This window comes from Populus alba, chromosome 8 (assembly GCF_005239225.2).
Source record: "Populus alba chromosome 8, ASM523922v2, whole genome shotgun sequence".
In the NCBI taxonomy this organism is placed as follows: Eukaryota; Viridiplantae; Streptophyta; class Magnoliopsida; order Malpighiales; family Salicaceae; genus Populus; species Populus alba.
The window spans coordinates 9,470,236-9,484,121 of record NC_133291.1 but is presented as its reverse complement, the minus strand read 5'-3'; the positions used below and the strand labels follow the sequence as shown (position 1 = coordinate 9,484,121).

At 33.8% G+C, this 13,886-nt stretch overlaps 1 protein-coding gene across 1 annotated transcript; it reads right to left on the bottom strand.

Annotated features, from left to right (window-relative positions):
- Nucleotides 1–5,104: 5,104 nt before the first annotated feature.
- Nucleotides 5,105–12,512, bottom strand: LOC118054358 (RNA-dependent RNA polymerase 1). The gene is made up of 5 exons (XM_035065921.2): nt 12,350–12,512; nt 10,908–11,444; nt 8,032–9,926; nt 7,284–7,434; nt 5,105–6,191 (listed from the first exon to the last, which is right to left on the bottom strand). Exons 2-5 carry the CDS (start codon nt 11,421–11,423, stop codon nt 5,355–5,357), a joined length of 3,399 nt encoding a protein of 1,132 aa, XP_034921812.1. The 5' UTR covers nt 11,424–11,444; nt 12,350–12,512; the 3' UTR covers nt 5,105–5,354.
- Between the last annotated feature and the right edge of the window lie 1,374 nt (nt 12,513–13,886).

The window sequence follows — 13,886 nt, the reverse complement described above, 5'->3', positions numbered from 1 at the left end:
CTGTTCTATCAACATCAAAACAAATTTGTATTATAAATTGTTAAAGAATTATTTCGGGTGATGAGATTTGAACTTATAATTATTTAATCAATAAGATTATGATAACATATCAACAAATTATCCCAACCTCATAGTTTAAATTATTAAGTGAAATCCTAATAATAATTTCATATTATTCTTTATCATGAATAAAAAAAAGTTTATATATTACTATTATATTATATATCTAGTTATTCAATGTGAAATTGATGACTCTAACATGTTAAAGAACCATTTCAATAAAATTATTTGATATTATTTTTCATAAAAAGTTTTTTTTTAAGTAAAAGCTCTTTGAACTTGGAATTTATATAAAATTCACCGCTATCATGGATTTAATTTTTATAAATTTAATTAGAAAAATAAAATTAATGAGATTCAAACTCTAATAAGTTGGTCATTAGAACTCTAATAAGTGTCTAAAAAATCATCTTAATATCTATTTAGATGAAGTTTTAGAATAAATTTATATTATTTTTTAATAATTTTACAAATCAAATAATCTTTTATACAAAATTATAATTTTGGAGGGTGTTTAATTTTAGGAGATTCAATTCTTAAAGGATACAAATATAGATAGGGGTATTCTATTGGTGGTTTCATAATGTTCCGTAAGAGAGTATTTAATCGGTGTTTTTTGTCGACGATCACCTTCATTTTAGTAGTGTATAAATAGCTTAAATTCTCTTTCGTTCAATTTGAATTATTATGCCTTTAATTGTGAATAGAATTTACGTTACCGGTTTCCTATGTAAGTTGAAAGGAGTCTTCTCCTTTTTTTTTTTTTTTTATCCCTTCAAATTTCTATTTATCTTTTTTTTTTTTTTTCCTTTTTGTGTTGGATATATACAGTGCTAGTTACGAATTGATTTAAACATTTCTTTCATTTTTTTCTTTCAGTAATAATATCTAAGTGTTCAAATTTAAAATACATATACAAGCAAACATAGCAACCTGGTCTCTACCCTTAACAATTATAAGATAATTGTGTTCATGGGGTCCAAGCATTTGGTCAATAATTGGCCTGGATCTTGTTGGAGTGTTCTAATCACTGCATATGCTTGATTTCCGATCAAATTAAAATCTAATTTTTTATATATTAATACATTCGATTATAAAAGTAAACCAATTGTTTGAACAAATGTTTTTAATATGCAGTCTCGGTGCTTGCATTAAACTAGCTCTAGATGGGGACCTTGTCGGTTTTCTGCTCTCATTTTCACAGGTTGCCCTTACATTTTACATCATCCATGACGCCATAAAATTTCAATGATTGATTATTATTTTTTTGTACTTCTGAAACCAGCCTTTCTGTATATCCTTGTCCACTTTCTGGATGCAACATTTTCATGGCCCAGAGTCAGCTTACTCTTCAATCTTAGAGGCACATCATTAAAGAATTTAGGATAATATTAAACTCAATTATTTTATAGTTATACGGTAGTATAGGAAACTAGCTTTTCTGAGCAGTGAACTTAGCTTTTCTCATTTTTCGTGTTAATTCTCTACATTCAAGAATTCTCCGATACACTTAGTTCATCTTGGAGACTACAGAAAGAAAGCTAGGTGCAAGTGGAACATGTCCTCAGAGTTATTATATACATGGATGATCTTGGTCTTTCCCTGATTTCACTAACAAAAAGCCTCATGACCCTATTCAGACTACAGGGTGGTTATTATAAGTCTTTCTACTTTTGTTTTTCAACTTTAAAACTGATGTGTTATTATAGGGTGGAACCGCACTGGTTTCTGGTTTTCTAGCAAAATTCTCTTCTTCTCATTTGTATTTCCATATGTAGACTTTTTTAAGCACCCTTTCTTGCATTACAGATTTAGTTGCACTTCTTCCGCAATTAACATTTTTTGAAGTCTTTCCCTCCCTTTAATTTGTCCGCTCTGTTCCTCGTTTAGTGGAGTGGGAATCAAATTAAGTGATACGTATATATATTAACGTTATGATAATTGCGGTCTTGAGCGAGTTCCGATAGACACTAATTAAAAGAGTTTTTAAGTTCCACAGGCACTGTACTTCGATACCGTTCCAGGGTAGCGATGCTGCGGTCTGAATTGCAGTCCTACCGTTCACGTTGAAGCACATGCGGAACACACACTTCAATTACATTTACAGTGGGCAAAATACCTATATATATACACATGTTAGGTGGTTTTAGGGTTCTAGGTAAGCAGTAGAGTGGGGTTCAATCAACAGGAGCCCCCCCGTCTGTAGCCTCACATGTCTCCTTGGTGCTGTGAGGGGAGCACTAATTTTTATAACTTGGAAAATTTATCTTGATCGTAAAACATGGAATTCATCAGATTGCAATCAATAGCTATAGGTTGAGAATTGATCCCATGCATGTCATAAAAGAAATGACCGCTGTGTTTTTGCGTGTAAATATATATATATATATATATATATATATATATATATTATATATATATATATATATATATATATATATTTTTTTTTTTTTTTCAATTTATCAGCTGTTTCCTTAAAGTCAACAGGCATGCATTTCAATCCTGTGAAATATATACATACACATATAATCAAATATTTAATCCCCACTATCCGAGACCAGACTCAAAATGCTGTCATCGGACTTGTTGATATTCGATAGCTAGCTCGGACAAATTTTTTTATATATAAAAAAAATGCAGCCTATTTTAAGTTCCTAGGTCACCCTGACTCAACAGCTTTAAATAAATTTCATTTTGTTGGTAAGTTGGGAATCAATGAAGAAATGAAAATCCTGGACCACCCTAGCTGTAGCTAGCAGCAACCTTTGATGAGAAAGCACAGAATTCCTGAAGGTAAATGACTCACATGTCTTCTGCATTTGTCGGGATCAAGGAGTCTTGTAATTTTCACATTTCAGCACATGCAGTCCCCCCAATCCGTCACATATAAATAGGCCTATGTATGTAGAACCTACCTACCTAGCTATAGAGTAGAGTGGGGATCAATGGTCATGTTATAGCACTTCCATGCACCACATTAATTATATAAAACATAAAACATGGTATGTGCAACATGAAGATTTTGGTATTATTTGTTTTGTTTTTTTTGCAATAAATTTTTTTGTTTCAAATAATTTTTTTTTAATATTTTTGATATGACAAGATTTTAGAAGTATACCAAATATCGAACCAAAGTTATCGTGTTTTGTGAGTGAATTTTCCAGCAATGTTGTCTACTTTCTGTAATTTTAATTTTAGTTTGGTCTAAACTATAATTTTTAATTAATTCCTGAATTGATTGGTATTTATTAATTCTCTCAGCTTTTACTATCTTGTTTTTTTTTTTTTTTTTTGGTATCTTGTTATTTCCTCCTTCCTGATAGTAAGTACTGGTATGACGTAAACGAATTACCTAATGAAAGAAACTAAAACTGTATTTATCAGAAGCAATTGGGAGAAAGATGGAGAAGCTAAGGGTGTTTAATTGGGAAGGAGCGATCGTATGTATCCTTCATTTAACAAGAATAATAAGGATCTAAAGAAGGAAATGAAGCATTCCTCGAATACTTTCTCGTTTATAATTGTTCTCCATCCTCTTTTAAATGGCTAGCTCAAGTGAAACTCTCTATATATGATGGCTCTTTGTTCGGTAAGCCTGGTCCTGCTGGGAGTTGGGGGTGCTTTGAGAAATCATCTAAGCATTATTTCACGTATGTTTTCAGCTTATGTATAGGAGAGAAATGGATTGCTATCTGGGTGAGCTTTTTGCTATCAGGAAAGCTTGATTTGATCTATGCTGGGACGTTGCTTGCTCTGTATATAGAAGTGAAATCTGATTCTCTTTATAATTAATGCTGTAAGCTGTGGCTTTTGAAAAAGGATGCAAGGCCTCGGAGACTCTTGCATGAATTTAATTATGCTCTTTGATGATCTCTCTTGTCTTTTATCTTGTGTGAAAATTAATCATTCATTTGTTAGGAAATTAAGCCATTTGTGTTGCTGATGTCTTGTCAAGCAAGGAGTTTCTAGGATGCTCGATTTTGTTTTGATTGTCTGCTGCTTGATTTGTATAAATAAATCTCTTCTTTAACAGTACAGTGCTTCTTTCTATTTTGTCATAAATATTCTTTGTACATTTGTTTCTAGAAGCTGTTTTCAAGACTCCTAGATATATAATTAGCCCCAGCAAATTAAGTGGCAATTGTAAGGAAGTTATGGTTCTTTCATGGATTAAAATGATTGGACCTACCTTAGAATCTTGCCAAATAAATAAAATAAGCTTCCTAACATAATTTTTTATTTTTTATTTTTGCGAAAGCTAATAATTAATTATCTATATACGGAAAATACTAATTAAGTTAATAAAAGTTATCTATATACGGAAAACTACGTACTGTTATAGTCATTAAGTTAAAAAAATAATTAAAGAGAAGTCAATACAAATTGGAATAGGTAATAATTTACTGTATAGAAGGAAAAGGAATTAAGAAGGTAGTAAAGTTACTATTATAGTCATCAAGAATTAAAGAATATTCTAATCGAAGCATGGTTCATGCTTTATACATAGCAACAAAAGGATAGCTTTCTAACACATCTTTATTATTCTGAACACTATATACATATGGTTTCTAAAGTTTCTAGTCTAAAAAGAAATAAATCATATAGAAGCTAGCTCATGATCTGATCTTCTTTCAAAGGAGTTTTCAATTATCTCCAAAACTGAGTTGTCAAATATCACAACTAGTTTAATCATGTGCAAAGTAACATGTATTAATTACATGTCATTAGAGGCTTGATCTTCGAACTAGTTTAATCTTGGTTTCTAGACAAGTTGGGCCATTCTTAGTTCATGAAGGCCGTGTTATGGGCTGCTATCCTTGGGTTGAGATTAGCTTGCATCATGGGTATAAACAAATTGAATTGGAGTTAGATTGCATGGTTTTTTTTATTAATGCTGCTAGAGGGACTTCGAAGTTGCTGCCTCATGGCCTTTGTTCAAGGAAATGCTGCAGCTTTTCAGTGGTGATTATGAGGTTCCTATTCGAGAAAGCAACATTCATATGTACGGATTGGCTGTCATCGGCGTTTCAGAACAACGGTTAACTGTCACTTGTAATAACGTCCCCGGTCATTAAATAACAGATAAGCAACATTCATCCCATGCATGACCATGGACTTTCCAAAGTTTTACATCAGATAATATAGCAAACTCAAAGTGGAAATTCTCACTCGGATATCCTATGCGCGCACACAAACACACACACACACATATATACACACGCACGCACGCATGGTATGTCATTAACTAGAAGACACAAGCTGGACATATATTTCACCTGTTTCAAGCAGTCTTCTTAACTCAAATGTAATCCGCGACTGAATTGACGTTCGACAGAAGGCAAATTTAGAGATCTTCTAATTCTTGAACTATTCCTCTTGATCTGGATCAGCTTATCATAGACACACCATGGAAAACTAAGAAAATGGTCTCGATTCATTCCCTCGTTGTAGCAACCCCAATAATTATGATGATATGTGACATGGTACCAGGCTGAGGCTTTTGCGTCTACATCATCAGCTTGAGAATCTAACCCGCTTCCCTTTTCATTGAACCAGGACCTAGCCTCTTTTCTCAAAGACCTTACTGCCATTCCAATCGCCTCTGCATCCCTTTTCTTCGTGAAAGATTTTGACATTTTCATGAAACTTCCACTAAGAAGTTCTGCCTCAGTTTTGATGCCATAATACTCCATAAGATTGCCCAGCTTGTAATCATAATTGCTTTTGTAATAAAAGGCATCATCTATGTAATCCTCAAAGCCATCAACTTCCATATCAGGGTCATAACACCGCCTCGCCACATCTGATGTAAATGACCTAATAGAGCTTGTACGTGGCGCAATGTCTTTCACTTCTCGGAAAAGCTTTCCAATCACATTACGTGATTCATAGGAGGGTTTGTCAGGCTTTTCCATAAAGTCAGGATATTCTCTTGGACGAAGATTAGAAGGTATTTCAGCTGGTACTCCAGTCTTTGGAAAGTCAACCGCAATTGAAAATTTACGTGCAAGCTCTACGCATGGTTCACTCATTGCTTTGAGAGCTTCTTTATCAGCAAAGGCAGTGTGAGCATTTGCAATTATTCCCAAGCTGTCATTAACTATGTAGTTTGTGAAATACTCCTCGACTTCCTGAACCAACAAAATGTAGATCTCTAAGCAAAAGAGAAACGCAAGTTTATAGCAACAGCACAAGAAAATTCCAATGGAAAGCTGAAAAGCACGACAGTTGTGCAACTCAACAACTCGTCATTCTAAAGGACTTCCAAGAGTGGCATATGCTTATATCTTTTATTGGTCAAATGCAATATAGAGCGGGCTGTGAAACTATTAGCAAATTTACACTATTCTTTGCAGCTATTGGATTTAGTTACTCCTGTGTTCTCCTTTTCTTCTTATCACATAACAGCTAGAAGTTTGGTGTAGCTCCCGTTTATCTCAAACCAAATTAAGACAAAAGTGTTAGATAACAAATGCCAAATCGCACATGTCAAAACCCTGTCTGTGGCTTTCCTCTGATTCAAGAAACGGTTAAAACAACAACTCCCCTTGAACTTTTCTATTGTCTCTCTACTAAATTGTTTAAACCACTACATCATGTAAGAAAAATAAACTTTCATGTCTCTGTTGAATTAATTCCCTTTGTATATATAGGACTAATGTGAGAATACATCAATATGGAACTCTCCAATCTGAAGATGATAGTTTGACAAATAGTTTAATGTGTAACTTGTTATCATTGGTCTCACATGGACTTTGCTGGACATGACATAACTACGAACACATCTTGAGCAAACGAACATGCTGAGTTTGAAGAGTGATAGTTAATTCACAAACTGGCTTCTGGGGTGTGGTCCGTGTAAAATACTGCAGAAAGATGGAATTGGGATCCTCTCATATTTATATTCTGTCATGTTACTTGAATTTAAATCTAAATTCAAAATGAATGGACATGATTTTAGTGGTTGTCAAAACTTAAAAATGGCAACAACTTTAACTCCTTTTTTTTCCTCACCTATTCTAGATCATGCAATTCAAAATTAGTGGTGGGATTTGTAACATGATCAATCATGTTCCCTTCCAAACATAAGATAATCCAAATTTGAAAAGATGGATTGTAGCACACAAATTGAAATGCTTAGAAATCTTAATAGGAAATAAATTGAGAAATATGCTATTCTATAACAGATAATTTCTCAAAACACCTCACATATGGAGAAATACCTCAATAGTAACATCATGATCCAGCTGCAGAGTGGGCTCTGGGGTATAGTCCATTGGTGAGATTTGCTGACTAGGAATCAACTCCGGATCCCAACAGACAAAATATATATCTCCATCCAAATCACTTCCAGAGCATTCATTTGGGTGAGGTCTAGGATTATAGACATTGATGTCAATAGAAATTTCTACACATAAAAGCTTTATAGAAGAGTTATCAAGTGTAGCACAATTAGTCTATATACTAAGGGTAGGCATACTTTTTCTGCGAGTTTACCACAAAACTAGCATACTAAAAAGGGTACCCCTTCGGTTGTCTGTCTTGCAAATTTAGAAGAAAAGTTGCAACACAGTTACAGCTTAAAAGACAAAAGAGCTCTATGAAATAGACAAGAAAAAGTTACGACTGCAGTGATGAACTGTTAATGCCAGTTAGCAAAGAAGAAATCACCAACTCTCCCATCACAAGACTCGCATAAAATATGGAAGGAAGCACAAACTTTTCCCACCGAATTTCCCATGTTTGTGTGTGCGCACAAGTACCTGTGTTTATTTTATGGCTCTCTGCAGAATATGTTATGATGCTGAGAAATTTTGGATAGGTGCTTTACCAGAAAACTTATGGTCTCAAGAGTCATAAGAAATAGTGAAAGCTACAACATGCACAACTGAAACTCAAACTAAACTGACATCTTCCCAAAAAGTGATCTGGGGTGTATTGTTGCAAAAGGAAACAAGTAGCAGGATTTACCTTGGACCTTTCTGCGGAAAAACAACACAATCAACCATATGGTGCAAAGCTGGCACATCCACTGCCTTTAAAATGCGCACATCACCTGGGTGCAAGCAAGGGTTTTTGGCCACCACTACACTTCCCTCAATCAGATAACACTGTCCTCGTCCTCTTTCACTGAACATGTCAGAACTATCATACAAGTTCTGAAATCTAGAGCCAGAAAATTGTACAAATACCTGCCCATATTCCAAGGTTATAGTTTCATCTAGACATCCCATCATTGATCTTCCATTTGGAATAAATATCCTTGTTTTTGTCCGTAATTCCAGCAACTTCGATGCCCGGAATGTTTGGAGCATCATCGAAAGGAATGGTTCAGCATCAGGCTGATAACCACACAAAAGCATTTCCTTGAGAATGTTGGTATTCTCTCCTGGAGACATCAACTCCAGTGCCTCCTGTGCCCTTAATGGATCTGTCAAGATAGCATCAAGTTGATCTACAGCTTCTCTCTGCTTTCTCTCAAAATGATGATCTGGAACTCCAAGAGTAGAAAGAAGAGTAATGAGTTGGCGATTCAGAAAACAAGGCTGATATTTGCTATGTGCTAGAACATCCAGTTTTGTGTTTTCAGACTCATATTTTAACATACTCCTCCTCAATGATAATTTTTTTGTTGAAGTTGGATCAACTGCCACTACACCTTTATAGCCAGCATATCGAATCTGAAATGCAGATGGAGTGAAACCTTTGCAGCCACATTTTATGGCCACTTTCCTTGCAAATTCAGCAGATATTTTGCCAATACCATCAGAGAACAAATATCTAGTTCCCTCCCTTGAAACTTCTATGTCCGGAATAATCTTAATTTCATGCCTGCGAACACTCAGAGTTTCAGTGGATGAACTGAAGGATTGACCCAGTCTGGCAGCATACCTAGCCACATTTCTAATCTGATGAAAACTGCCCATCCATCCCCTTATATCTGCAGCAGTGAGCCCGAGTCTTGAAGCAAACATCCAGCATGAATTCTCTCGCAATTGACTGGATGAAAAGGCAAGGAACTCAAACTTCTTATCACCAATAACTATACCATTTTGCAGAGTGGAAAGAATCCTGTTGTATATCGCAGTTCTCCTAAGCTCATTTCTAGAAGATGTTCGCGGAGATACATCTGTTGAGTGAATTTTCTCTAACTCCTCATCAACAAAAGAAACACGAAGAAAGTTATCAATGTCTTCTGGATATTCGCGAAGTACACGATTTGAGACATTAACCTCTGGACCAAAGAAAAACACTTTACAAGGAGTTATTTGAACCTTGTAAACATATACCAAACCAGCATCTAAGGATAGTACAGGTGACCTTGGAGGGTTTCCTGAGGTAAGATACTTTTTGTACTGTTCATTGAACCACTTGGAAGGTTCATAACAACATTCTTTCAGGTGATATAGCTTCTCAAGGGCATACTCTATGCAACGGACAGGCATTCTATTTGGATCAACCAACCTGTAAAAAATATCATCGAGCATTGACCCTGCAAGGCACCCATTCTGAACCAACAAATTAACCCTAAATAAGATGTTATAAGGCAAATTAACACCTGAGGATGGGCCAACAATGGGGACTAGATCCAGATTGCGAGAAAAGGTCGAACCACTCTCCAAAACAAATGTTCCTTCATTTTCTTTATAGTAGAAAAAGTTCTCGTTGAAATTTGGAAGTTGTAGATGACTAGGAAGTTCCAAACATAATGAAGATGAATGCCCAATGCAGCATGATGGAGTAAAATCAGTTGTCCTGACCCACTGTTCATCAGGAACATCCCTAAAATAATTGAGAAGTGGATCCTCAAATACATTCGACGAAGAGGGTACCTCTCTCTCATAAATCCGAGGTGCGCCATATAACTATAAGATGAAAAGAAACAAAAAAAAAATATAAACATTTCTTTGTCAATTTCATGAATGGACCAAATGAGGAAATGCATTGTAAAGCAACAACTAACATGACCTAATCTACTAGATGTAATTGTACACATCAGCAAACAGCTCAAATTTTCATAGCATTGAAACCATAATTCCCATATAAATTCTTGCAAGCAACAGGCACTAACAGCATAAATTGTTCAATTAACACATGCATCGCATTTAGCCTGACTAACAGTTTCTCTCAAAGCAACTTTAACAACACACATAACTCAACTCAACAAAATCACATTAACAGAAAAAACTGGGGTCAGCACCTCAGCTGAAGAAGTAACCTAGATAAATCACTTCAAAATTTCATGGAAAAAAAAAAATATTCCAAGTGTATATATCAAGAACATTTAATTTTTTTTATCCCCTCAAAGAATTTGCAGCTCATATACACAAAAATGATGAATGCAAAACACCAAGAAAGATAAATACATGAAAAGCTAAATGCAAAGGTGAAAAATATCTACAAACTTAAAAAAAAATCACAACTTAAATGGAGTGGAAACCATTAGAAAGGAAACGGAGAAGGGATAATCTGACTCTGCTGCCAAACAAACCCCCCCCCCCCCCCACAAAATTCATAATAATTCCTTTCTAACTACAATTTCCACTCCATGAATAATTGTGCTGCCCCACATGCCAATCAGTATAAATTCTTTAAGAACATATGCACAATATTTTTCTGAAATCTAACAGATTAAACTGGATTCTCTTTTGAACAGTTTAATTTTGTCATCCTGTTCCAACAATCAGATAAATCAAGAACCAGAGAGAATAGGGATTTCACCCTTCCTCGATAACCATTGTCTAACAGGTATGGATGTCAAAGGAAAACCAATTTTCTCTAGCAGCAAAACGTTAACAGAAAATAACAACGCATTTTCAACAATAACAAGGGTATTTAAATACAACCTGAATTAGAAGATACTTCACAGTTTGGCCACGAGGGCGATGCAGTTCAATCTGCCAAATGTTCTCAAAGAGAAGGTTAAGCTTGTATTCAGCTAGATTATGTGACAGGAAAAAATGTAACTTCCTCATTCCCAGTCCAAAATTCACAGAAACATTGTTCCCGCTCCAGAGAGCAGAAAACTTCTCTTTAGAAGTCTGATAGCCAAAGTGAAGTGTCACACTTTCCACGGTATGCAAAAAGGATCTGGGCTGTGGTATTATATCACGATCCATTGGCCGAGCATTAAGATATGAATGACCATACCACAGGCGTTGATTAGCTAAGGAGATAATCTGTTCAGCAGCTCTTGTGGTTGTGAATTGGACAATAGCGTATTTCCTTGCACCTCGCGTTCTTGTTTCCCTGATCTTAACTGCTTCAACAGTTCCACCACCAGTATGTGATTCCAAAAACACCTGCACTACTCCTGCCGTAGTGCAAGAAGGGAACCCAGAAACTTGAACTGTCTTACTCATCCAAGTAACTATGAAGTCCACCTAAACAACAAAATATACTGGTTTCAGATTTGTAAGGGAAGATTCTTCTTCACAGCAAAAGCTAAAAAAGGCTCAATAAATCCTTTTGTTACAGGCATTATCATGCAATCACAAACAAAATTTAGTGCAAGACATCTGAAATGTTCCTATGTACCATGGAAAATATGTCAAGAATCCAAGCAGACCCACATCCTTCAGAAAAAGGACCTGTAATTACTAGTACATTCTCAAAGTGAAATCATTTTTGGATACTATAGACCCCCTACGGAAGCAACATAGGGAAGCAAAATTGAGATTTTCTTTCCAAAGTCATCAAAAATGCTTGAGCCATGAGGGAATATAACAACAATCCACTGAATTAAGTAAGAAAAATTAAACGTTTCAGTTTCTTAGAATTTCCTTCATCTTAAAGAATTATATTCTGTCCATGCATCCTTGTCAGATAACCCTCACTCACTTACCATTATGGCAATGCCATCTCTACAATTCACATAAAATCTTAATCAAGTACTGGATCACTGTCCACACAAACATTCTCTCTCGATACAAATCGTGACTTTATAGTTGATAAGGTAAGAGCCAGAAGTGCCAAAAGAGCAAAGAAGTTACACTCAAGATTTTACAGATAAAATCACATAACAACAAGAGAAAAAAATCCGACGACACCCAAGTAAAATAGATGAAAAAGAAGATGATCAGCATGGAAAATACAGACAATAATGTAGAGGCAAGAAAACAAAACTCGGACGCACAAATCTGAAGGTTTACAACAGTTATCGCGCGATAGGTATCGCTTATCTATACAACATCTTAAAAAGACCCAACCAAACAGCAAGCAAAGGATCAAGCAAACAAAAAGAAAAGGGAAAGGGAAGACTGCAAATGAGGGAGAAAGAGAGACTCACTAGAGAAAGTAGAAACAACCCAGCACCCAAAATGAAAATCCCACGGAATAGCTTCACTCACTTCACTCACTGGCATGCATTCAAGAAAGGAAAAGAAAACAGAGAAAGATGAGAATCAGGTCTCTCTGAGGTCTGTTGATCAGTCAATGCTAAGTCAATTCCTTCTCTCACTCTCTTCATTTTTTTATAAGAAAATGTGATTTCGGCACTGTTTAAGAGTGCAGTCAGACTTTTTTTAGTTTTTTTATAGTTAAAAATAGAAAAATAAATAAAAATATTATTTTTATTTATTTTCTAATCAAAAATATTTTATTAGACATTTAATATTATAATTTCAAACATTATTTTCATTCGTAACGATGATTAAGCATTTTAAATAAATAAATATATAATTTTTCAAGGTCTAAAAAAATATTTAAGGTATAAATATTTAAAATTATAAAGTTATTTTATTAATCGGCCTACATTGAATATGTGGTTGGAATAAAATACAACTATATATACAAACAAACCTTAAAGATTTATTTTTTTTATTAAACTTATAATTTATTTATTATATATAAAAATATTTACATATTATTTATTATTCAATGTAAAATAAAAGAATTACATGTATATATTGTACCTTTTCAAGGCCTAAAAAAAATTTCCTGGTATGAGCATGTAAAATTATAAAGCTTTTTTTATTAAACAAATTGGATTGAATATATGATTGGAACAAAACACAATCACATAAACAAACAAACTTTAAAAATTTATTTTTTATTGTATTTATAGTTTACTTATTATTTATTATATATGTTATTTATTGGATCCTGCATATCCAACACTATATTGTTTGCTATTCAATGTAAAATAATATATACACACACACATGTGTGTGTGTGTTGAGTCGAGAAATTTAATTAATCTGACAATATTCATGTCATATTTATTATTAATTATGAAATATGATAACTATCTAAAAATAATCATATTCTCTTCATATAAATATCCATTAAGTTTGGGATTATATTTGGGTTAAATTGTTATTTATATTAATGAGCATTGCAATTTTCATAAGACCCAGAAAAAAAATAACAAATATAAAAATTAAATCTAATATAATAAAAAATATACTCAATAAATAAAAAAGTGATAGTCAAAATTACAAGTAAAATGTCGTCATCAATTAATTTTTTTTTATTTATCTCAATTTTAGAACATGTTGCATTACTAGACCCTGTTAACCAAAAAAAAAAACTAAGACTATAGTCATATTCCAAAGTCACTACCTAGAGAGTGTTTGTTTCTGTGGTAATTATTGTGATTGTGGTTTGATAAAAGTAATTTTGAAAAAAATCACTTTTGTTGTTGTTGGTTTATATAAAATGTGTATTTAATTAAAAGTGTGGTTTGACTTTTTTTTTCCAAAATCATATCATAATATATTTGGTTAAAATTATGGTTGGGATTGATGTTATACATAAAATGACTAAAAAAAACATAAATTAATCGGCATAAAAAGAAACTAATCATTTTTTAAAAAAGAAAACAT

Bases quoted from the DNA above. Each gene is read 5' to 3' on its own strand.
- LOC118054358 (XM_035065921.2), bottom strand. From the start codon at position 11,423: ATGAGTAAGACAGTTCAAGTTTCTGGGTTCCCTTCTTGCACTACGGCA. The intron at 7,435-8,031 runs GTAAATCCTGCT...CTATAATCCTAG, and splicing joins TTTCCGCAGAAAGGTCCAAG to ACCTCACCCAAATGAATGCT. The intron at 6,192-7,283 runs GTATTTCTCCAT...TTGTTGGTTCAG, and splicing joins ATCATGATGTTACTATTGAG to GAAGTCGAGGAGTATTTCAC.